At 32.3% G+C, this 26,811-nt stretch overlaps 1 protein-coding gene and 1 non-coding gene across 4 annotated transcripts; both read left to right on the top strand.

Moving 5' to 3' along the window:
* The first annotated feature begins 5,482 nt into the window (after positions 1–5,482).
* Positions 5,483–5,589, top strand: LOC141710241 (small nucleolar RNA R71). The gene has a single exon (XR_012570771.1). It is a non-coding gene; the product is annotated as a small nucleolar RNA R71 (small nucleolar RNA).
* A 10,326-nt stretch (positions 5,590–15,915) lies between these two features.
* Positions 15,916–21,290, top strand: LOC141707478 (F-box/LRR-repeat protein At4g14103-like). 3 transcript variants are annotated; one of them, XR_012569056.1, is made up of 5 exons: positions 15,916–16,935; positions 17,034–17,201; positions 17,281–17,607; positions 20,655–20,824; positions 20,912–21,290. XR_012569056.1 is itself a non-coding variant. In XM_074510659.1 (4 exons), the coding sequence occupies exons 1-3, from the start codon at positions 16,033–16,035 to the stop codon at positions 17,563–17,565; spliced, it is 1,356 nt and encodes a 451-aa protein (XP_074366760.1). In that variant the 5' UTR covers positions 15,918–16,032; the 3' UTR covers positions 17,566–17,607; positions 20,912–21,284. The 3 variants fall into 3 exon arrangements, 1 of the variants encoding a protein (XP_074366760.1); XR_012569057.1 differs by having other exon boundaries at positions 20,660–20,824; positions 20,912–21,289; XM_074510659.1 differs by lacking the exon at positions 20,655–20,824 and having other exon boundaries at positions 15,918–16,935; positions 20,912–21,284.
* The last annotated feature ends 5,521 nt before the right edge of the window (positions 21,291–26,811 follow it).

Here is a 26,811-nt window from a genome sequence, read left to right as displayed (position 1 = left end):
GTTTTGCTGAATGAGAAAACTTTTCATGCCACACTATGTAGGGGTTCTGTTATTGGTCTTCTGGGATATTATTAGTACTCTATGTGTTATATAAGTGTATGTAAAGATCGCCAGAATCCAATTCCGAACACTTTGATTTTTCCCAGAAATCCACTAGATACGGAAAGAATTGAGTATAAGGTAACAGGATAAAAAGGATTTAAATTAAAGGATTATAAGAGAGAATCATAAAAGGAATATAATGAATTGAGAAAGGTTAAGGAAATTCAAGTAATAAGATCCCGGGTATGATCCCTCAAACGATAAACGAAAACGAAAGTTAAGCGAACCGTATAACAGATTAGCGGTCATTAGGCAAACAATTAGGAAGTTAATCAAAGAGATTAGAGGGGATGATGTCATCCAACCAATGGGAAGAGGACAAGGAGGGAAGGATGACACCACAAGATGACATAAGCATGACATAGGAGGGAAGGAAGTGTGGTTGAATTATAACCACACAAAATCAAGGTTAATTAGGTAATTAACCAAAAACAAAACAAATCAATAATCAACCAACCAAGCCAAACATTTTATTTTCACCAAAAAAAACACAAACTTTTCATTTCCTTCTTCCTAGCTTTCGGCTTTTGCCATTTTCAAAGGAAAGAAAAATCCAAAACCAAGATCCAAGCTTTGTTAAATCATGAGGTAATTATCTAAGGTTCCTTATACATAGATATAGTTATCCCATGAGTTTAAGCTTCTAATTCCTTCACAATCTCTTCCAATAAATCATGGAAGAAGATGGTGAATAGTGTTTTTCAAGAACTAAAATTTTTGTTCTTGAAGTTTTGTTTAGTTTAAGCTTGGATAAGGACTTTAAGGGTGATTCCAAGCCATTCTCTTGATTCTCCACTCTCCAAGGAAGGTATAAACTCCAAACCCTAGCTTTAGTTTTGAGTAATTAGGAATGAATATGATTGATATAGCATATGTGAAGCATGATGCTTGATTGTTTAAAGTTTGGTTGAGTTTGTAGAGATTAGTTGGTTTTGTGGTATTTTTGGGGTTGTAAATCTTGATAATTAGTTAAGGAACCTAAGTAAAGCTTTTAGTTCATGTGGGGAATAAGTATAAATTGTTAATATGGAGTTTTTGGGGCTGTTATGATGTAGGATGGATGCAGTTTTGATTGGATTGTGAATTGGGATTGATTGGTGGTTGTTTTGGAATGGTTTAAATTTGGGAAATCGCGTAAACATAGCCGTCGTAATGCCCGATTTACCGTAGACTGTTTTTGTTCTTAACATCAGAACCCTTGAACTCACTGCTAGGTTTTTACCATTGCCATGTTTAGATAGTTCATGTTACGAGCTTCGTTTTGATATGTGGTTCGTTTGATTCCGATGAACGGTTTAGGAGAAACGGCCGTTTTAAGTAACGACGTTTCACGAACGAACCCTTACCCCTCGCCTTACTTTAAAACATAGGTTAAAGACCTTAAAGGACTAATTGAAGTATGAAACATTTATGTAAGGTGTAATAGGCAGTTGGTAAGACACTTGCGAAAGAATCGCCTTAAAACTCGTAATGGTTAATTTATTAAAAATGGTGGAGCCGAGGGTACTCGAGTGACTTAAGAGAATCAGTAAGCGCAAAGCGAGCGTTAGAGTCTAAGTTGGTTAATGTATAGATTTACAAGTGACTTTGGTTTAATTCCAACTTACTTGTTGTTTATAGGTTACCAGACTCGTCCCGAGCCATTCGTAACCCCTAGTCGCTCAGGCAAGTTTTCAACCCGTTATACTGTTGTTGTGATGTATATATGTATATGCATTCTCTTGCGATAGATGCATGTTGGTTAATTAGCAAATGTTGCGATATATTGAAGCATGCTGATATAGTATATATATGTTTGCCTGTTTCGTATTCTTGCCATATATATCTGTTGGTTCAGTTGATAATACATATGCTAGAGATAAGCGTTATTTGCGTATACCCTTAGTAAAGGGGACCCAAAGGTGAAAACATTTTCTAAAACCGGGAGTCGAGGATCCCGAGTAGATTATATATATATATATTTATATATATATATGGTTATAGTTTTCAAAACTATTAATCGAATAAGGTTTATTCGATAACTTTATTTTATTATTGAATATTATTTCGAATATTCATCCGAGGACTTATCACTCCTTTATTTTATTATTGAATATTATTTCGAATATTCATTCGAGGGCTTATGACTCAGCTTAATTTATTTATTGAATATTATTTGAATATTCATTTGAGGATCTATGACTCCGATTATTTGCTGAGATATATTCTTTATTTTATTAAAGAATAATGTTTCGATAATCAAACTTATTTTCGATTATTCAAATAAAGATAGTACTTTTGTATAAGTATATCTTTGATTATTTAATTTTCATTCAAGTAAGAGTTTTAAAACTTCTACTTCAATTATTTTTATAAAGATTATTCTTTATGGAAATATTATTTAAATAATAATATTCAGATATTTTCTAATATATCGGGACTGATTTATTTTAATAAATCAGCAGTACTCCAAACATTCTTAAAAATATTTTTGAGTCTTCAAAATGATTTTTAAAGTTAGAGTGGACCCCAAAACTCATTTTTTTTATATTTAAGATCTTCCTTTCAAAGGGGATTTAAATACTCGCTCAAAACCTGGGGGATCCAGCTCTATGGTGCATTTTACATTCGCAACGTGGTTGCTGTTTTGAGAAAACAAATGAATTGATTACTTACCCAACGTTCGGGAAGTAAGCCCATCTAATTGAGTCGACATAAGCGACAGGCCGGGGTACGGTCTATCAAAGTGTAAGTGGCTGGGTGGCAGTCCATCAACGCGTAAGAGGCCGGGTGGCGGTCCAGCACAAAGTCCTTATGTGGCCAGGGTGATGACCGGTGGGGGATTCATCCATCTACTAGTAGAAAAGGTTACTTATTGGTATTTTTGCCTGATCAGCAAGATATCAGGTTTATGCCAAAATTTCTTTTCTTTCCAAATTCATTGGATATTGCAACTCTGTTCATACTTTACATGACAGAGGTTTTAAGGAAATGTATGAGAGATATATATAGGTGTATATATATATCGGGACTTAATGAAGTATCTCGTAACTTTATTTCATTCAATAATATTTCAAAGATTGAATCTATTCAAGTATTATCTTGTAGTCTCATCTATGTGATGAACTTTTGAACTAATTATAACTTGAACGGTGGTAGTTCAAGTAGTATTTGGAAAAGATATAAGTATATTGGAGTATTTTGTAACTTCATCTTTTAAACTTATATCTAGTAAATGATTAACTTATGCATGACAAAGATTTTCAGAAAAACGTTGAGACAAGGTTAGATATATGAGATCACCTTGCAACGGTATTTTTATACAGTTATAGACTGGAACTCTGTGTGTATTATGCATGGAAGAGGACTTCCAATATTTTGAAAAGTATATATATATATATACTGAATATTTTGCGACTTCATCGCATTAAGATATCAACTTGGTTCATTTCTTCTTAACCAAGACTTTCTTGAGTACTATGAGAATGCTCATATATTGTAAGTTATTATAAATATTATTTTGGTGGGCTTGCTGCTCACCCTTGCTTTCTTCTTTCATCACACAACATCAGATAGGCAAGATGAACAGGACCAAGCTCCCAATTCGCGAGCGGATAGGAAACGTTCCGCAGTTTCCTATAGGCGTTGATATCGCTGTAGCTGAGGTAGGAACTACCAATAAGCTAGGCTTTCAACTTTTGATGTATCAGATTATGTATATTTATGAATTGTAATAATGGCAAAGAAAATGTAAATTTATTCAGAAAACCTTTTAAGGTGTATTGGCAGATAATTGTGGAATAAAATGACTTGTGATTATTTTTGGATGTTCATCTCTGAGACTATAACGTGTGGTGTGTGTGTTTATTGTGGGGTCACAGTATAGAGTAGTTGATTAATTATTAAGATTGGGTGTTATTAAGGGAAATGGAACTCGTGACAACCCGGATCCTCGACCCCGGATTTGGGGGTGTTACAACCTTGACCAAGACATCCTCCACTATACCTCGTGGATAAGCGATGGAATGGTCAGCTAGTTGCAATGACATGTATGTTGGTTTCAGATCAGGCAGACCAAGCTTCTTGAAGATAGATAAGGGTATCAGATTGATGCTAGCTTCTAAATCACATAAACACTTGTCGAACGATAAGTTTCGGATGGTGTAAGGAATAGTGAAGCTTCCAGGATCTTAAGCTTCGGAGGCAACTTCTGTTGGAGCACAACAATGCATTCCTCCGTTAGAGCAACGATCTCTAAGTCATCGAGCTTCACTTTTCGAGAGAGAATACCTTTCATAAACCTCGCATAGCTAGGCATCTGTTCAAGAGCTTCAGCGAAAGGTATGTTGATATGAAGTTTCTTGAACACCTCCAAAAACTTCTCAAACTGCTTATCCGACTTTTTCTTCTGCAGCCTCTTAGGAAAAGGAGGTGGAGGATAGATCTGTTTCTCCCCTATATTACCCTCAGGAAGAGTTTGTTCCACAGTAGTCTTCCTTGGTTCCACCTCTGCTTCCTTCTGCACTTCTTCTTCAGCCACAACTTCAGATTCTGGAACTTGAGACTTTTCAGGCTCTTCGTCTTGCTGAATTTTGGGGCTTGTGACCTTTCCAGACCTTAAGGTGATGGCGTTCACATGTTCTTCAACTTCCCTCTTTCCTGGATTGGCTTCTGTATCACTAGGAAGCGTTCTTGGTGGTCGATTCAATAAGGCATTAGCAATTTGCCCTATTTGGTTCTCCAGAGTCTGGATAGAAATAGCTTGGCTTTGGCATATAAGAGCCTGGTTTTTGCACATAAGCCTCAACTCCTCCAATTCAGATTTTTCATTCGAAGATAGACCTGCATCATGATTTTGTTGTTGAATTTGGAGTTGTTGTTTTGGTGCAAATTGTTGCTGAAAACCAGGAGGATTGAATAGCTTATTTCCAAACTACTGGAATGGCTGTTGCATCACATTCTGATTGTTCCTCCAGCTGAAGTTAGGATGATTCCAGTTGTAAGGATGATAAGTGTCTGGAACTGGTTGCTGTGATCTCTGAAAGTTGCTCACAAACTGAGCTGATTCACTAGATATAGTGCATTATTGTGTCATATCAGCTCACAAACACTAATTATCTGCTTAACACCATAGTTAGCCAGAGAATCGATCTTCATAGACAACGCCTTTAGTTGAGCAGTGATAGTCGTAGCTGTATCCACCTCAAGAACTCCTTCTACCTTGCTCTGTGGTAATTTCTGGGTTGGATGCTGATATTCATTAGCATCCATCAGTTCAATTAGATCATAAGCTTCCTCATAGCTCTTTGCCCATAATGTTCCACCTGCTGCTGCATCGAGTATGGGATTGGACTGTGCTCCCAACCCACTGTAAAAACAATTGATGATCATCCAATCAGGCATTCCATGATGAGGACACTTCATAAGCATCTCCTCGTAGCGCTCCCAAGCTTCATATAAAGATTTTCCTGATTGCTGCGCAAATTGAGTAAGAACATTCCTGATTACAGCTGTCTTCTCCATAGGGAAGAATATAGTAAGAAACTTCTGAGCAAGATCTTCCCAAGTAGTAATCGAACCAGCTGGTAGAGAGTGTAACCAGCTCTTAGCCTTGTCCCTCGGAGAGAATGGGAACAGTCTCAACTTCACAGCATCTTCAAAAACACCATTGAACCTGAAGGTGTCGCAGATCTCTATGAAATCCCTAATGTGTGTATTGGGATCTTCCGTTGGAGAACCCCCAAACTGGAATGAATTCTGCACCCATTGAATTATGCCAGGCTTGATCTCAAAGGTATTAGCTGTGATAGCTGGCCTGACAATGCTAGATTGAATGTCATTGATCTTGGGTTGAGAAAAATCCATCAAGGCTTTCGTTCGTGCTGCTGGATCTCCCATTGTAATGAGTACCTGAAACACAAACAAATAAATCGTGAAAGTAAAAGAATCCGAGTCAGTGAACTTTAACGACCACTGATGACAAGCACATAAACTAAAAATTAACACCGAGTCCCCGGCAGCGGCGCCAAAAACTTGTTAGGGCAAAAACACGCGCTAATATTCACGCAAGTATACGCGTTTGCAAGTAGTATAAGATATAAATCAGATTCGTTCCCACAGAGATTGGTTTAGGTTAAGTTCAATTTATGCACCTATGCAACAATGTATGGTTATTGCTCAATGCTAAGATAAATAACAAATTGGGTTTTGATTAAACTAAGAGATTATACTAAATAACATTAACTAAGAGAATTGAGGTTGAATTACTATATATGACAAACATGGGATTCTAACTTCATTAAATACTTCATTCAATAGCCTTATTGTTCTTAACCTTAGCATGTGATGGTGATGACACTAATCAGATAACACGAAACTGATAAACGCCAACTTTCGTTGCACGAGTACCATTCTACCAGACATCCACAAAAGAGATAGAAGCTGAATAGGCACCAATTATATTGAGACCCTATATGTCTATAGAATTTGACAACATAACGGCTTAAGCATAAGTTATCTATCTTGATTACATAGGGCAAGTAAAACGGTTAGAGTTACCCACTAATCATGCATACAATACATGAACTTATGCTAGCATGGCAAGTTCTAAACCTCTATATTCAATGTCGCTTCAATAGAGATTAACACGCTATCTTATATGTTAGCTACGCACATAAGACGAATAAGCACAACCAATACTAGGATATCAATCAATCACCACACACCAAGATATCAGAACAATTTATTTATTGAAATCCATAAGTAAATCCGCTACAACCCCATGATAACGATTAGCCCATAATCGAACTCATCATAACCATGGGTTCCAATGAAAGCATGGTATAAACAAGGTCATAATAAAACTGAATAATAATTAAAGTACGAATAAACGAGATCTAGGTTCAACAAGAACGAAAACGAGCATCCAAAGTTACAACTAATTCAAAGAATCACAAGTTGAAAACAAGATCTTCTTTTTCGGAGTTGTTCTATGCTTCTAGGTCTTCTCCTTGGTATCCCAATCTTCCCGGATGATGAAAACCCTTTTTTTAAGTATATATACGCCCCTAGTGGACCTGGACCCTTAAAATCGTCAAATTCCACTCAAAAAAGGCTTTTTCAGCGAAATCAGCGACCAGCCGCGCCTTGAGCGGCCGCTCAGCTCTCCTGGGCGGGCGCTCAGCTCCTGTCTGGAAAAATTTCTGATGAATCTTGTTTTGGCCATAACTTGAGTTCTACTCGTCAGAATTAGGCGATTCAACTGCCCACGCGAAGCTATTGAGATTCTCTACAACTTGACAATGGCCTTGGCTTCCAAATATGACCACTTTTTATCATATTTCCTTTAAAAGCTCTTTTCTTCATTTAACTGATACCTGAAATGCAATAACACAAAAATACATCAAAATACCAACAACTTGAGTCCAAAACACCAATTTAAGCTTGTAATAAAGCATTCCAAGCGGATATAAAATCCACTTATCACTAACATGCTGCTTATCAAAATTTATATCAGACTTTATACTAGAAGGAATTACAGTAACTTTCTTCAAAGAAGGTTTTATTTGATAATAATCATAGTACAGACTATGATATTCCTTACAAGAATAAATGGAATGTCATAAACTACCACAATGAAAACAAGGATTTTGTGGTTTAAACCTAACAGACTGACTCTTAACTCCTGATCTAGGAGGTAAAGAGTTTATATCTTTATTCTTCCTGCAAAAAAAAGCAAGAAGGTTAGAGTTTCCACAGTTATAATATTTCTTTCTAGGAGCGTTAGGAGCAGGCATATAGTTATTGCTTTTATTCACACCTTCCTTTCCATTTCTATTTTTCCTAGCTTCCTTTACCTTGTTGACATTCTTAATCTCTTTTAGCTAGCTTATGCTTAAGCTGCTTCTTTATCATTAAGCCTATGTTGACTTCAGCTGATTTATCCTGTTTTAATGTGTCAGAAGTTGACTTATCTTTGACTTTTGTCACAAACTCTTTCATCTTTTCAGAATCAGACTTTACAGTTTTTGCTATAAACTTAACAGGATTTACCTTTGGCTTAGCAGTCTGTTTAACAATAATTGGCTCAATTTGTTCAGTTCCTTTTTTACTTTTATCATCTCCATAACCTAAGCCCTCTTTCCAGTTTCTACTACTTAATAAATTCTGAGTTGTTCTACCAGAGTTAGTCCAAGTTCTGATAATCTCTCTTTCCTTTTCTAAGTCAGCTTTTAGAGATTCATTCAATTTTAACACTTCATCTCTAACATATAAAGCATCATCCTTTTCTTTCTTAGTTTGATGAAGAAAAACTAACTCCTTTTCTAAATAATCATTTCTCTTTTTATAAGCAGAACTTTCAGATGTTAATCTTTCGCATGTTAAAGTCTGATCTCTATAACTAATAAACATGGTTTTAAGATATAATCTCAACTCAGTAATATCATCAGTATGAAAAATATAAGTTGTTTGAGGTACCTTCAATTCAGCAGTTTCAGGACTGCTATCAGCATTTGCCATCAGGGCATAGTTCACCTCATGTTCAGAATCTGAAGTGTCTGTCCAGCTTTTCTTCTTTGTGACAAGTGCCTTGCCTTTGTCACTTTTTCCTTTCTTGCAGTTAGGAGATACGTGGCCTCTTTCACCACAGTTGTAACATTTGACATTTGAGTTGTCTCCTCTGTCGGACTTTCCTCCCTTGCCTTCAGACTTTCTGAACCCTTTCTTATCAGAACTTCCACTTTTCCTGGAAAACTTCTTGCCTTTTCTGAATTTCCTGTAGGCTATCTTTGTGATACCCTTTACCATAAGAGCACACAATTTCATCATCTCTTCATCAGCATCTATTTCAGGTAAACTTTCAGTTTCTGAATCATCATCATCAGAATATGATGACTCTGAATCATACTTTATGATGAGAGCCTTTCCTTTTCCCCTTTTTGAGGCAGCCATTTTAGGAGATTCCTCCTCAGCCTTAAGAGCAATTGTCCTTGACTTTCTTTCATGCCTCTTGCTCCTTTGATCCATCTCAAGTTCATAAGTCTTGAGCATACCATAAATTTCATCAAGAGTAGTTTCAGTAAGGTCATAGTTGTCTCTTATGGTAGTAGAGTTCAAATTCCAATTTTCAGGAAGAGCTAAAAGGAATTTTAGATTTGAATCTTCAAGATCATATTCCTTGTCCACCAGTGACAGATCATTCAAGAGTTTGACAAACCTGTCATATAAGTCAGTTTAAGACTCATCAGCTTTTGAGTCAAAGTGCTCATACTCTTGAGTGAGTATAGTCCTCCTATTCTTCTTGATAGCATCAGTTCCCTAGCATCTTGTCTCCAAAGCTTCCTTATCTCTTTTGCAATCTTGCAATGTATTACCCTGTTTGACATGACATTATCAATGGCACTATGCAGCAAATGCCTTACCTTTGCATCCTTGGCAATAGATGAGATGTCTTCAGCTGTGTACTCACCTTTCTCCTTTAGTATGGTCTTTGTTGGTTGATCAGTAACTACAACAGAGAGCTTGATAGGCTTATGTTGTCCTTCATTAATTCTATCAAGGTATTCTGGATCTGTAGCTTCCAAAAATATAGCCATCTTCACTTTCCATATGGGATACTCAGAAGGTCTCAGTATGGGAACCCTAATAGTCTTATATCGACTGTGGGTTTGAGTCTTTTGAGTTTCTTCAGTTTTGGTGGGCTTGGTTGGAGTTTGTGCTTCTTCAGACATGATTGTTTGGATCTTTACTATATGTGTGTTAACAGAAAAGCTCTAATATTAATTGTTAGGTGAAGGGGTTGAATACAGTGTTTATACAATCAAATCGATTTTAAACACAAGTAACAGTAAACAGATATATTCAATAAGATAAACTCTGTTACAATGGAGATGTTCTCTCTCAGTGATGAACAAATATCACTAAGAGCTGTTAAATTACAATGTATAATCTTCTCGATAATGATAACAGATACAGTGTAAACCCTAAGTCTGTGTTTATATAGTACACAGTTACAAGATAACTTCTAATTAATATGGAATATAATTCTGTCTCCTAAAATATATCAATCAGACATCTTCTACAAGTCTTCCAGTCTTCTAACTCTTTCTATGCATATCTTCTTTTACTTTAGTCTCGATCTTCTACTGTAAATCAGCTTCCTTCCTTTTATGAAATTCTTCCCGCACTTAAGTTCTGATATGACTTTAAGTTCTGATATTAAGTTTTGACTTCCAGTAAGTCCTGATTCCAGTAAGTCCTGATATGTTCATGTTTGTTAAGATCTGAAAACTAATCATGAATCATATTAGACATGACATCTCAAATATATCAAACAATTTAAGATGGCTTGATACCTAAAGTTAGGTCATTCAACATCTGAAAATAGACTAACATATTTGATCACTGTTCCTTTCTCCTTAGGTTTTCCACCTTTAAAATATCATTAGATATTAAATCAGCATCAGTATTTACAGCTTCAGCTTTTAGCAATTTGAAATTTTCTTCCAACTGTCTGACATGTTCAATAACAACATCTAGACAATCTCTTTCAAACACTCTTCTAACTACTTCAACAACAAATGCTAAAAGTTTTGGATCTTTATAGTGTAGATTTGTCTTTCTCCCTTTATACTTCAGAGTCAGCATGAATGTCAAGCTTCAGTATCAGCTTCTATCACCCTTTTAGGATGGTCATCATCAGCATTTGTGAATGTCAAAATTTGCTTTTCAGTAGTAGTCATAATTGTAGCCATTTCTTTTGTAAGCACGGTCTGGTATACTTATTGTTTTCCTCTGCCTCTAGTTCTTTCATTTCCTCTTCCTCTTGTTTATTTAGTGGATTTTGAAACACCACTAGAGCCATTATTATCATCTTCACCCTTATTACTCTTGGGTGGTTTACCTCCCTTATCACCTTCATTAGGAACATCATCTTTGTCATTAGTATTTGACTTGAGCTGTTTGCATTTAGATTTGGAAATTATCTCCCTCGTTTTGGCATCATCGCCAAACAACTGAGAGACAATTAGCTCTAAGGACTCCTGAACCTCATCAAGTTGACCAGACATCCTGTTTTGATTTTCTTCCAATCTATCTTGTCTGGACACAAGAAGCTTTAGTTGTGTCTGTAGAATTTAAGCTCATCCAGATGGGATTGAGTCTTGACCTAAGTAGAATGAATGGACTTGACCATAAGAGAAGAAGCTTTCAGATGAGCAAGTACATTAGGATATGTAATTTTTCTTTCCGCTGTCTGTAAGTGTTGAAAAGCACTGTGAATAGAAATGGGATAATTTTCATCTTTCCACTTAGAGTTCCACTCTTCTTCCAAATATTTTTTCAACACTGAAGCAAATCTCGCATTCATCTTATGCTTTCTTTCCATCTCTGGAATATCATCAGAAAAAATAATGTCATCAAGATCTTCATCAGAGTGTAAAGTCACATTGATCTTAGAGGAATCAATATCATCTTCATCATCAGAATGAATTGAAGCATCATCATTAGCAACTGACTCTTTGAACTTATATGCTACTTTCCCTTCAACATCAAAATTTAGTATTGATTCATCAAGAATAACAGTGTGAGAGCCAACAGTTTCAAAAACTTCCATCGCAACATCTTAAGCACCATCAATGGTGTGAACCTCAATTCCCTCGGGAATGGTGAACATAGGAATATAGCATCAGTATCTACCTACAAAACCTTTGTTGCATTGGAATGAGTTGGATATTTTAGAATGGAGTAGACACAGAAATATCAATATTTGAAATGGATTGTTCTGTAACTTCATCTTCAACAAAAACATGGATTGCAACAATGGGAGATGTGATAACAGAAGTGAACTGCAGGAAAGTATCAATGCATATACCTGCTGAAAGAATATCAGCATATGCACTAGGTGCATCAAAATGTGTATGAGTGACTATAGGCTGAAGATCCTCATCCGTTTCTGTTATACTTTGTGCACCTGCAAAAGAAAACAGATAACCACTTAGATCTATATGTTCTTTTAAAGTAGTCTCACTACTTATCACACCACTCATTCCATGACTTTTTAAGATTCAGAGTTTACTCACGGGGATTAACTAAATGCTTTCTCTTAACTACCTCTCCTTTTTCCGGGTCAGGAGCTTGCCTCTCAATATTTCTTTTTTCTCTAAATCTTTTTCTCACAAACTCACAAGAAAGTCTAAGATGTTCATGTCCTACAAAAATAAGAGGTGACTGAGAAAAGATTGGTATAGTCACATGAACGGAGGTACCCTTATGATAAAGACTATCCATGTTCATCCTATTAGTATTTAAGGTAAACGGAAATTCTGAAACATTATCAATATTTAAGATAAATATTGATAGTGTGAAATAAAAATTTGTACCTTGTGCAGATGGAGTAGAATTATCCATAGGCATGGAAGAGAGAGGCTGAACATCAAGAATATCATCAGTATTTGGTATACTCTGCACCTTCCCAGCTTCATCAACCAACATTCTTCTCCACCAACATAAGCATCATGAGCTAAACTCCTTAGTGGATTTACTTTGTGCAACTTCTGTTTGTAGGTGTGGAATGGAACTAGAGCTGTTATTACCTTAGATTTGGAAGAATTTATAACAGATTCTGTGGGCTTTCTTTTGAATCAGAATAAAAAAATTCTAACAAACTCATCATGTGCAACAATTGTAGCATGAGGTGCAGCATCAGACTTTACTGGATCATCAATGTTTGCAAACAAACCTTCACCAGTACCAAAATCAGCATCAATGTCATATTTTTAACCCTTTCAGTTGAAGGGTCTTTTATGACTGGACCACTAGTAACTACTGTATCCCTTTGAGACACAAGTTCTTGTGTGTTGGGTTCAAAGAGAGATACAACTATTCTCTCTTTTGATGAGTGTTGGCTTTCTCTTCTCGACTTCTTATTAGAAGAAGTTGGTAATCTTGTAGCAGGATCTCTACCTTCAGCTTTTTTTCTTCCTAAAATTTCTTACATTATCTTGTCCCCCTATTCATGAGTGACCTCAACATGTCTGACTTTTCTTTTCTCCTTGACAGGTGAAACAAAAATTCCAACAGGACCCTCAACACTTGATTTCCCCTTATCACTCCTTGGCTGTTTTTTGAGTTTGAGATGTGTCATGTGAATCATCAGTATTTATCATCCTGGCCTTTTTATTGGAATCCTGGCCAACTGTAACTAGATCAGACTTTAGATTCTTGAATTTGGATGACAAAGAAGCATTGTCCTATTCATCAGAGTCTAATAACCCAGCAACAAACTTTCCTTTTTCATGTAGTTGAAGATTTAGTAGATAGAGAAGTTTGTGCCTGTTTTCCACCCTGCTTCTTCATAGATTTTATGGATGGCATCTGAGAAGGTCTCAGTCTTGATGCTTGAGGAGCATCAGACTTTGTTGCCTTTTTTTTTACAACTGATACCTTTTGAGAGATACCTGAGGTGGATTGTGTTTGTTTTTGTGTTTGGGTTGTAGTGTTGGGGTTAGCTACCGAGGAGGGGAGGTTCTTATTAGTAATTACCTGTAATTTAGCACTTTGCACATTCTGTTGTGCATAGGTCTCAGGAAGTCTTGCACGTAGCAAGTTCCTAGCTTCAACAGGAATAACAAGATTAGGAAGAATACCCTCACTCTCATCCTTGGAAATCAAATCAGAGAATGCTCTTTCTTGTTAATTTAAAAACTGAAATTATTTGACTAAAGGGAATATCGACATTAGGACAAATATGATTAAATATAAGCTGATAAAATTTAGCATAGTATACTATATTACGATCAATATTCAACCTATCACCTATAAAACATAATAGTATTCTACCAAAATCATAATGAGTAGAATGAATCAAAGAGTACCGAATTTATTGTGACATGATGGGCAATGCATCAAAGTTGAGTTGGTGCTTTTGTTATTGAATTCACGTGTGATGTAGTCAAAATAAAATTTTCATTTCTTTCGAAATCCAGGTCTTTTCAGTTGACCTAGATTCTTCATGTCTTTGTCATATCCAATCTGTTTTAGGAAACGTCTCATTTCCTGATACCCAATGAAGGTTTGAATGGGTGGGGATATGAAGAGCATCTCGAACTACTTATGGAGTAACAACTTTTGATTCACCATTGAATTCAAAAACTATACTGAGAATCCCACCTGAACTCGACGAAATGTCTTATAAATAGACTGGAACTCGATATGGATGCCTTGTGGAGGCCCACTCGACCATGTCATCTAGTAGTGCTGAGGCTCAACCATTTAGTCCTTGGTAGAGCTTGGTACTTGGCCAAATCACCTGATTCAACCAACATCATCTTTTAACATTTTTATGACTTAGTTTTTACATCCCTTCACTCTAGTCTCGACCCTTATGCCTTCTGTGGTCGACAATACACTTATTGGAGAGTTTGGGTTCAACAACAACTCTAGTATATGATTATTTTTCCTTGGGAAAAATATTCTCGAATGAGTAATAATTTGTTATTTGTCATATCTTGAGTCTATAACATCCCGATGTTCGCATTACTGTGTAAGCCAAACAGTTTGTTGTTTGTATCATATTGCAACTCATAAATGCTTGTTGTCTGCATCATTTTTGCATTTTTTTCATCTTTACTTGTCTTCCCTTCTCGTCATACTTAATCAAATGAACATTTCTTCTGAGTACAAATTCAAAATTAACAATCCTTCTACAAATAAAACTTGTATTTCAAATAAAACTTGTATTTCTTTCACGAAATGTTAACGCCTAGTGCAATCGGTATGCTTCACTGACGACTAACTTCAATTCAGATTTTCGCATTATAGCATTGATTGCATTGTTAAGTTTGTAGCCACTTCATTATTTCAAATACTGACTATTAATAAACAATGTAAATTTACTGTAATTTCTTCTAGTACTTAGACAACGTCTTTGCTGATAGTACAATCTTGAATATTTCAGTCTCTATTTTTCATTGACGCTTGAACATATAAATGAGTTTTTTTCAATGAGTATAAATCAAACACTGCATGTGTTACTGATTTTTTTTGCGGCACTTTTATTTTAAAATTTTCAACACACTTATGAAACTCTGAAAGTTTGTAAACTTTATTATTCGCCGAGACATGAACATGTTAATGGACTAAATTATACAATATTATTAGATCCAACATAATAAATTAAATTCTCAAAAAAGATCAAATAATAAAAAGCAAAAAGACAGGTGTTGGTTCATTTTTATAACAACTAAAATAAAAATTTATATAAAATTTCACAATTCAAAATAATGCGCTTTATATTACACAAAAGCACATTTTTTATTTTCATTTTACGAAAGAAAATTTTAATTCACATTTTTATTATTAAGAATATTTCAGGGCCCAAGTTCTTGGCTCAATAAGAAAGAGACAATAATCCATTTTTTCATAAAAGCATGGTTAATTTGCGTTTCTAAGTAACAATAGGGACTATTATGGACATTCTCCAAAAATAACGAGCACGTATTTTTGAGATATAATTTAAAATAAATTTGTAAGATCTCAACTCAAAAATTAGTTAAATATATTAAAAATATAAATATTAAATAAAAAAATATTTACTTGACCAAAATGGAAAATATGATCGGGCCAAGATAACAAAATAAAAATTTGTTTTAAGGATAAATATTCATAAGTAGTCGCTTTTTTCTTCTTTTTTTTATATATCTGGTAATATTATATTCTTTGATATAGAAATGAAAATTAAATCTGATTTCGATATAAAATATATACAGGGGCATATACATTGAATCTAGACAATAATTTTGCAGAACAGTATCGATAAGAAAGTCTGCTTAAATCACCAGACAGACTCTATCGGTCAATCGGTCCTCTTTCATTCAGAAATACCACAACTACTTTGTTTTGTTCATCCTTTCTAGTAACTTCAAATCCCTCAATTCAAATTTCTAAAAAACAATGGCAAAGAAATCAAAGATTTCTGAAAAAGATCGAATCAGCGATTTGCCTGACTCACTACTACTCATCATTCTTTCTTTGCTTCCAACTGAATCAGCAGTGCGTACTTGTATTTTATCGAAAAGGTGGCGCCTGCTCTGCATGTCACTCCCAAATTTTGTTTTTCACCATCCAAATCGTAACGACTCTGCATTAAATTTCGCCAACTTTGTTGATAGATTTTTAATGCATAGGCCGAATGATTTGAAACTCGATAGATTTGGTTTACATTGTGGCGGAGATTACTATTTGGACCGTGTTGATGACTGGATACTCCATGCGCTTGACTGTGATGTAAAAGAGATAGACCTTTTGTTCTGGTTCGAAGAGATGTTCGAATTGATGGATGAAGTGTTCTTGTGTACCAGTATTGAAAAGCTTAAACTAACTTGTAAGATATTAGTTGATATTCCGGAGGATGTTAAGTTTTCGAGCCTTGGAGTTCTTAAATTCAGTGAAGTTACGTTTTCGAGCTACGAGTCAGTTGGTGAGCTTTTGACCAAGTGTCCGGTGCTTGAAGATCTATCAATTTTTGGTTGCAAATGGCTTAGCGGATATTGTCTGAGTATTAGTGGATCTGCATTGAAGAAGTTTTCATTGCTTTCTCTTTCGCCAATTGATGAAGAATATTGTCTTGAAATTTTAATAGATACACCAGGATTAGAAACTCTCTCACTTAATTCTTTCGCATCCGATGATATCTTGATCAAGGAGAATTTGCCGTTCCTAACAAACGCTTATCTCCATGTTGAACAGATAGTAGAAGGAGTTGCACCAAGCGGTGTGTTTGGTGATTGCACGTTTGGGCTGCTTAAAAAGATTAACCATGTCAAATCTTTGAGTTTAAGTGGTAGAACTATCGAGGTAAGTGTTTTGCCTAAATCTTAACATATATGAACTAATAATTTTCATCTTTGCTGTGAATTTATATGACTATCATGTTTTGTCTTCTTTTTATGAAGGTCCTCAATAGCGCATATGATTCTGATTATAGCACAATTCATAATGCCTTTCCTCCATTCCATAACCTGACCGAGTTGAAGCTTACTGTTGAAGTATATTGTGACCAAACTTTACTGTATGACTTCCTTGAGAATTCACCAAACCTTGAAAGTCTTATGTTTCCACAGGTGAGTTTTACAACTGAGATGTGACGGATTTGTACAATTGGTTCTGAACTTATGACTTCCCTTTCTTTTCAATTGTTAGGGACTTGTTGATACTCTCTCTGATGAAACTTGGCGCTTCACGTGGGCCTGGTCATGGTCACATACTGCACAATGTTTATCAACGCATCTCAAAACAGTAGATATCAGAGAATTTTCTGGAACAGATGATGAGTTGTCATTCGTTGAATACTTGCTAGCTTTTGGAAGTGCGTTAAGAAATGTATCAATTAATTTATCAAACTTGCGGGGAGGTAAAAGGGTCCGGAAAGAACTGTTAAACTATCAAAGAAAATCAACAACTTGCAAGCTTAAACTTTTCTTTTAATTGATTCTGCTACATGCTCTTCAGAATAACAAAGTGTATGAGGTACAATTTCTGCACTAAGCTTTATTTTATTTTCTTTTCTTTTCACCAGTTTTCTCTCTCAGCATTGTTATTTTAGCCTTAAAATCTGCCATGAAATATTTACTAGGTGCATTGTTTAAGAATGGCATTTAAAATGGTAGTTTCTTAATTGAATATGTAATTCTTTTGCTTTTTAAATGTTTGAGATGACTGGAAGATAGGTGATGCACAGCAGAGTCACAGCTCGTTCCTCTTGACGTCACGTTAAGATTTAATCCTTTCTAGGTTACTAGTAAAAAGAAAGATAATTAGAGGAAGCTTTACCTGGATTTCTCGCCTTAATTGCCTACCTCTCATAGGTCTCTTTGTTTTTTTGTCTTGGTATTAGGTTTCTGAGTTGGTCAATATTTATGTGCCCAATTACTAAATTATTACGTACTATATATGCTTACCCCAGGTTGTCTTTCTCATATGTTTTTTAGCAGATTAGTAGGCTAGAATTGTTTCATTCTCGTTCCTTTCCACGATTTAATGATATCTTTCTTTTAATATCTATAATCTTCCTCCACTAGACCTTTTTAACTTGACCACTGAACACTATTATGTGGTAAGTAAATGCCTGCATGACTTCTATAAGCTGGAAGCATAAAATCTAAGTTTTACAACTCATTTTCCTCTCTGCCATTAACAACTAATATCCAGACCTCAAAGTTAAAATAGCCCCAAATTTTCATTGTTACCCGACTCTTCATTTTGCCACGAGTACCAGTATTGGACATGGGTATAGAGACTTGGGCAATTTTTTCAGGCCAAAGCATGTCAATTTTTCAAAGTACTACTAAGTCCATCCATGTGACAAAGCCTAAATCCTATTACATGTCCTGAAACTCGACACTTCTATAAGGCTGCAAAGTCCCTGTCCCTTCCTCTTTATATGCTTTGCCAGACTCATTTTTGCAAACATGGTCTACCAGGAACTCGTATATTGGTGGGAGCAATTCTATTGCATAAATATCTTTCTGTGATTCTTCTTCGTTAACTTTTGCCAAGGTAACTAGGTTGTGGGTTTTAAAGATGAAATGACTGTTGCCGATTTAGGTCACCAGAAATTAGAAATAAATATAGATGAAGGCGTATCTAGGTTTCCTCTAATTGTAGATGTTTTGTCTATAGTGATTGGCTGATCCTCTCAAAGGTCTTTCTATTTGTTGCCTGCTATTAGGTCTGAGAGTTGGTCGATATTTATTTGCCATATTAAGTGCTTAACAAATTATTTTTCTTTTCCACTACTTCACAATTTCTTTCTATCAATATCCACTGTCTTCCTCCACTGAACTTTCTAACATATCCACCAATCGAACACTTTGTGCGGTACCAAGACGGGAGCATAGCTCAGTTTTAGAGTCAAATCGTCCAGCTCAGTTTTAGAGTCAAATCACAGTTGTAGCTACTTAGTTCATTTTTTAAAGATAAAAACCATAACCAAATTAATGGTTCAGTTTCATCTTTAAACTTTCCGGTTATGAATAAATTGGTTTTGATTTTTAAACCAATCAATTTAATAGTTTAAGAACTGTTATATAAAAAAATCCCTTAAGTAGCCTAACTGATATAAGAGACTAGGTTATAACCAATGATAAGCACTTTGCTACACTAGTTTAGTCAGATATAGTCTGTAACAGTCATTGTATAGGCTTCATAAGCTAAAAACACAAAATATTAGTTTAAATTTTTGTTTGCCTTAATTCTGGCAGTCTCCTCTGCCATTAGTGGAGCAATATTGATCGTCCTAAACTGAACAGTCCAGCATAGCTCTAAAATATGCTTCCAATTTCTAGAAGTGCTTACTCTTACAAGGCTGCAAATTTTATGTCCTTCAACTATTTATTTTGCTTTGGGTAAATCATTTTTACAAAGGTCGTGCTACCTGCAGGAACCTCTATTTCTGCACAATTTTTGTATTTCGGTTTCTTTTAAGAAAAGCTTTTTGGGAATGTAATTAACTGGGCTGTTGACTTGTGACTTTCAAGTAAAGATCTGATCCAATTTCTTCACAGCCAGTTTGACCCAAGTTAGGGATGTCTTAATTTTACATATGAAGAAAAGTAAACCAATTACATGCTGCCAAAATTATTCCAATAAGCTACTGTTTTTGCTGTATTTGGAACTGAAGGAGTTTAGAATAAAAGCCATAATAACAAACCCTCTTAAAGAATTATATGTACTTGGCGATCTAGTAAGTATAATATTTATGTTCTAATTATATAGTGAATAACCTATCTATGTATTTTTGGAAATACTGTTATAATTAATAGCGAAGATTATGTAAGAATTTTTTTTATCTCCTCTCGGAGGTGAAATTTATCTTCTAACTTTCAGCCTAATGAGCGCTAGCCAGTGAAAGGTTGTGGGCTTGCTACGTGTTCCTCTCATAGTTTCCCTGCTCCCTCTCTTCATCTCTTCATCTCGTTCGTGGATAAAGGTGAAAAGGGTTAGGAATAGGAATGATATGTTGGATGTCTAAAATAATAACAATTAAATACTTGATTTTTCAAAATATATGTGAAGATTTTATGTGTAATATGTTCTGCAACGTTTAGCTTCTGATTTTGTTGTATGGTCTAATAACATATAAGATATAAGGTCAAGGTCCGGCTATATCTAATGTAAGATTCACTCTGTTGTCAAGTTTATAAATAAACAGCAATATGATATTATATTAGTTTTTCCTGTCTGATGACTTCTTTAATTGCAAAATCCATGCACTGTCATTGTTCTGAACTTCAATATAATTTAAACTAGATTTTAACACTCTGAGGCAGATGGGATTACCACGAAAGTAATGATGGTACCCCTACACAGAGGTTGTGTTTCTAGATGAGCACTGGTCTATGGTCCATCCGAGGTTACAGCTCAAGCATAGCTTGACATTGTTTGGTCTAATTTCTATATATAAAAGTTGTTAATGCCATACAGTTTGTTCCAAATTGTAAGTGTTTTGTACATGTGAAGCACATTCAGTCTGAAGTCATGTAAATTCTTTTCTAATACGATTTTCTTGCCACTAGTGCAGAAGACAAGTCAGCTGCTACCTGAGGAATTATAATTACCCAAAGGATGCTTTCATCAGTTATTAAAAATATTAATTAATTTGAGTAGGATAACTTAACTCCTGCATATGTTATAAGTAGCTTAATCTCAGCAAAATATAGTTCCTAATGAACGCGTGCATCATCCTGTAAGTAGTGGTGCTTTCGAGTACATATGTCATCTATTTACCGAATCTAGTGATTTAAAACCTAACAATGTGATTTTTTATGTGCAGAACACAAGTCAGCTGGTAGCTGGGTCTTGGGAGGTATCTTCAATCTTGTGCCTAAAAAGGATGCTTGATACGGAAGAGCTGCATGCATTTTCTTCTTTATATCCAGTAATCAATCTCTTATGATTAAATGTTGCTGCTATAAACATCTATAGAGATTTCCTCCTTTCAATTTTATAATTAAAGGTTTGTAATGTCTGTCTTTAAGTATGATCAATTAGAGATTTGCACAATTAGTTCTTAAACCTCTGCTATCTGTTTGTACACAATAAATTAACTTCGGAATTTTAGCTAGTTATGGTTGATAGTTCTTGTTTGATGCATCCAGCAGCCTGTTGTGTATTATAAAATCACCAAAAAGATTTTATTGCATACTTTCTGCACCAGCCTATGAACTTGTTGGCAATGACAGAAATCAACTTGCTTTGTTTATCATACTCCTATGCATGCAAGGACATAATATTCCACAATGATAATATAAGTGTCCACATTTAAATTTGTATATTTAGTCACTTGCAACTATTTTTGTTCTTAACTGTTCTATAATCCTACTAAGTACTAAAGCTAGTAGGTTTGGTCGTTTATACAAGTATATATTCTTAACTAAATAACTATACATAGGTTAATTGATAATCTTACCTATGTATATTAAGATACATAACTATAACTATACTGATGTACTAATAACAACTAGTTTTGTAAAAACAAGTGAATTAGGAGAAATCCATGACAATTTGACTTTCAATGAAACTAATTTGGAGTCATGGAGGTATTCATGTTAAAAGTCATTTTTGGCAAACTAGGGTGACAAGAATTTTTGGCATATTATTTTCTAAAATTGCCTTGTAACTAGAATTTTCATAAAATATTTATTACAATTTTACACTGATATTGTATCCATTTTTATCATCATTTTAGTATCGGTGCCATTTACTAGAATCATTCTAAAACAATAACAATTAGTTTCAGTCTCACAGCTGAGAGAAGAAACAGCCACAACATGTGAGAATAACAAGATAAGTGATTGCTAGCAGGGTTAAACTGAAATACATAATTTATATAATTGACCTAATTTATATAATTTATAATTTGCAATTATAATATTATTTATTAAAACTGACCTAATTTATATAATTTTTAATATATTAAAAAAATCTCACATTACACATCTAAAAAATCCCCTTGATTATTGTCATTTCCACGACATAATTTTTTTTATTGTTTTTATCCATCAATCTGAATACAACATTAATAATGAATCCTTTACAATTAGTAAAAATAAAGTCGTATATGTATATATATGTAAATCCTTTACAATTAGTAAATATAAAGTTGTATGTGTATCTAAATTATTGTTAGTTATATTTTAGATTAAACTGTGGTGCTTTTGTTTTATTAATATGCTAAATTTTTTATTAATATATATGTTTAATCAATATTAACATTTACTAAGCTAGTTGTTTACTCAAATTATATGCATTTATATTATCTAAAAATTATAATAATTATCTAGTAGATACATTACAATTATTTATACTTTGTAGTCCTAATATCACCAACAAACAATTTATATTTAATTTTATTCAACCGAGCATGCTTGTGACTTAAAAATATTTTATAAATTATAAAAATTAACTATTGATATTAATGAGTTTTTTTTGAAGAAATAGAAGAAAAAAATTGTACTAATATCATTATTTAAATGTTTTCAAGTTTCTTTCCTTATGATTCTAATCTTTCATCTTATATTCTTTTTTTTTGCTAAGCATATATTCATTTGATAACATTGTACATTATTTTCATAAAATTAAATAATTTTTAATTTGATATAAGTTTATAATTATTACTTTGAACTTTTTAATCCTTTCAAATTACTGAACAATGTATTTTTTTAAATAACATAAAATGGATTAAATTAAATGGTACAACATAATATAATTTTATTTTTTATAATTTTAAATATTAAAGTAATTTAAAATATTTGTACGATGTATTCTAACGATGAATATAATCTCCAATTCAAAATAATAACCCTAAAATTGAGTTATTTTTTTTCTTACATCTTTTAGTGATTTAGAGGATAAAATCTGTTAGGGCTTGATTATAATTTCTATTTGGTTAATATAAGTTGAGATTTTATCTCAATAATATCCCTAAAATCAACTTTTAATCTTTAGAATTTGAAATTATGAGGTGCAGCCTTTATTCCGATTTTAATCAGGGTCAATGCAATAATTTTTAACACAATTTTGTTCCAAACATTATAAAGTAAAGCGAAATTCAATGATAAAAATGTAACTTACAAGTAAAGATAATGTTAACCCAAACATGAAAAACACCCAAAAACAATAAATTACAAAATATTTATTCATATTCATTTCTATGTACTTTCCTTTTTTGATGTATTATTCATTTCTATAAATTTCAAAACATATAAAAAATGGCAAAATTTTATAAAATAAAAAATAACTACATCCCACTTAAAACCATTATTTTCTTCCACCACACTAACTGTATGTATTTAAATATTGATGGGTCTCATTGCTTTACCCACTTTTCCTATTTTCCTGCAAAATTACATTTTTGACCTCCGTGCCTACTTTTTTGTCACAAAATTACAATTATTCTTAAACTCCCTACATAAACTAAACGTATATAATTTAATGAGATGAAGAGATTACCATTTACCCAAAAAAAGGATATAAAATATTTTGGGACCCTATGCCTGCCTATGAAGATAGATTACCTTATTACTTAGGATTAAATGCACTTTACACCCTACTAATTTCTTTAAAAACAAATTTGTACCATTACACCCCTTTGGGATTCATCATGCTCCTCTTTCCAAAATTTTGTTTACTTGGAAGCGGTACAATCGGAAATTCAGCAATATACTTAATTAAAATAAAAAATTTATTGTTCAAATAATATTAAAAAAATTATGTTTTTTATATCAACTATAAAATAATAATTTTTTAATTTTCAAATAGAACTATTAATTTTACATTTGATTTTCATTTTTATAATATCAATTTCAAAATTTTATTACTCTACTTAATTAAATTTTATTATGTAATACAAAATAATTGTTAATTTTTTTTTTGTAGAATTACAAAATATAAGCAATAATAATATAAATTCAAAATCAAAATTGAAATTATTATTATCATTCAAAAATTAAAAACTTACAATTTTGTATCAAAATTCAATTTTTAACATTATTTAAAATATATAAAATTCAATTTACTTAATATTTTTGCTAAATTTCCGATTTTACCCTTCTCCAATTTAGTGAAATTATGAAAAGGGATAACAATTGCTAAAATCTATATACTATCTATACTATATTATAATAGACGAAATATTAAAAGTTTGGTTGTCGGTCGGTCAGTGCCTCTGAAATTACTTAATTACCCTTCTTTAATTGTTCTAATTATTGGGTCGATCAATTATAATTATAATTGATATTGAATTCAACTTCCTCTATTAATTTATAAATTTCAATTCTATTTTATTTCGAAATCTATATCACTATGATTTATGTTAAATTCAACTTATTCAACTAATTTAAATTTTTAATTCATATCGAGTTCTATATCATTCTAATTTGTTACTTCGGGCTAAATTAAATTTAAACAAACTAAATATAATTCTTAAGATTTGGTTGATATATAATATGACTCGAGTTAAGATAAAATAATAATACTATCAATCCTCCTAAAAAAATTATACTAATGAACTTGCATAAACAAAATATATATTATATTATAATAGACTAAACATTAAAAGTTTGGTAGTCGGTACATGCTGAAATTGCTTAATTTCCTTTACTTAATTGTTCTAATTCTAATTATTATGTTTATCAATTCTATAATTCTAATTGATATTGAAATCAACTTCCTATATTAATTTACCAATTTCAATTCTATTTTATATCGAACTCTATATCACTATAATTTATGTTAAATTCAACATCTTCTACCAATTTAAATTTTAATCCATATCGAGTTCTATATCATTCTAATTTGATAATTCGGGCTAAATTAAATTTGAACAAACTAAATATAATTCTTAAGATTTGGTTGATATATAATGTGACTCGGACTAAGATAAAATAATAATACTGTCAATCCTCCTAAAAAAGTTATACTAATGAACTTGGATAAACAAAATAATATATTTTATTTATCAAGGATAAAAAAAATACATTATGTAATTGGTTCAGACTAACACGAAATTAAAATAAAAATACAATTCGACCAATAAAAAAATATATATACTAAATTTTCAGTCTAAAATAAAATTATCTTATTGATCCGGAATTTAAAAATAAATAAAACTAAAATAAAAATAATCAGGTTGATTTGGTCGGTGTATTAAACACTGGGCTAAGATAAAATAATGTAAATCACTGATCCGAGATAAATCAAATTAATATTAGACTAAGTATAATTCGTATCATATTCATGTGAAATAAAAAATCAAATTTTATTTAAAACATAATTCTTTTAAATACACTTAGAATTATCAATAAAATTATTTCGTTCAATGAGTAATATTACTTTTTTCAAATATCTTTTATGAAGTTATAGTTAATCGATTAAGTAATCACCATGCTAAATTAATAGTTTTTAAGATACCAACATATTGGAGACATTATATTTTTACACTCAATAAAATAATAATTTTATTATAATAATATTTCTGTATTACCAATGTTATCAATTTAAATAAGTTTAAATATTTTAAAAAGTTATGAGCATATACGTTTACATATATAATTATCATGAAATTATATCATTTAAAGTTTTATATGAACACAATTAAGAATTGAATTCAAGTATTTTTTTTTCAAATTATATAATGTTAAAAAAAAATTTGTGCCGTTCGTGCATCGCACGAGTTTTAAACTAGTATATATATTTATATATATTTATACTATACTATAATAACCGGAATTAAATATTATTTGGTTCAACAGTTATTCCCTATTTTTGATTATTACAAAAATAAATTAATAGTGTTATATATTCACTAAACTACTAAATTGTTAAACTACTAAATATAGTCTACTTATTCTACTAAACTACGACCACAACTCATCCTATTATTAAAAATATAAATAAATAGTGTTATATATCCGATAAACTACTAAATTGTTAAACTACTAGATATAATCTACTTATTTTACTAAATTTATTTTTATTATAAATTTATAATCATTATATATTTATATAAATATTTTAAAAATATAATATAATGAGATAAAATAAATAGTGTTATATATCTATTAAACTACTAAATTATTAATCTACTAGATATATTCTACTTATTTTACTAATTTACGAGCACAAATTATCCTATTATTTTTATTATAAATTTATAATCATTATATATTTATATAAATATTTTAAAAATATAATATGATGTGATAAATAAAAAATTTAAATATTAACAGGAAGCCACGGAATTTAAGCTAGTATACTATAATAACCGGAATGTCGTATAATTTGGTTCAACGGTTATCCCCTAATTTTGGTTATTAAAAAAATAAATAAATAAATAGTATTATATATTTACTAAACTACTACATTATTAAACTAATACACACATAGTCTACTTATTGTACTAAACTACAACCACAATTTATCCTATTATTAAAAAAAGTGTTATATCCCCGTTAAACTACTAAATTGTTAAATTACTTAATATAATATACTTATCCTACAAAACTACGATCATAAGTTATGCTATTATTTTTTTCATAAATTTATTATTATTATATATTTATATAAATAATTTTAAAATTATAATATAACTAAATAAATAAAAAATTTAAATATTAACGGGAATCGTAAATCACATGGAATTTAAGCACGGAATTTAAGCTAATATAAGTTAAA

Source organism: Apium graveolens, chromosome 2, assembly GCF_009905375.1.
Source record: "Apium graveolens cultivar Ventura chromosome 2, ASM990537v1, whole genome shotgun sequence".
Classification (NCBI taxonomy): Eukaryota; Viridiplantae; Streptophyta; class Magnoliopsida; order Apiales; family Apiaceae; genus Apium; species Apium graveolens.
The sequence above is the reverse complement of the archived record's forward strand: the minus strand, read 5'-3'. Positions and strand labels throughout refer to the sequence as shown.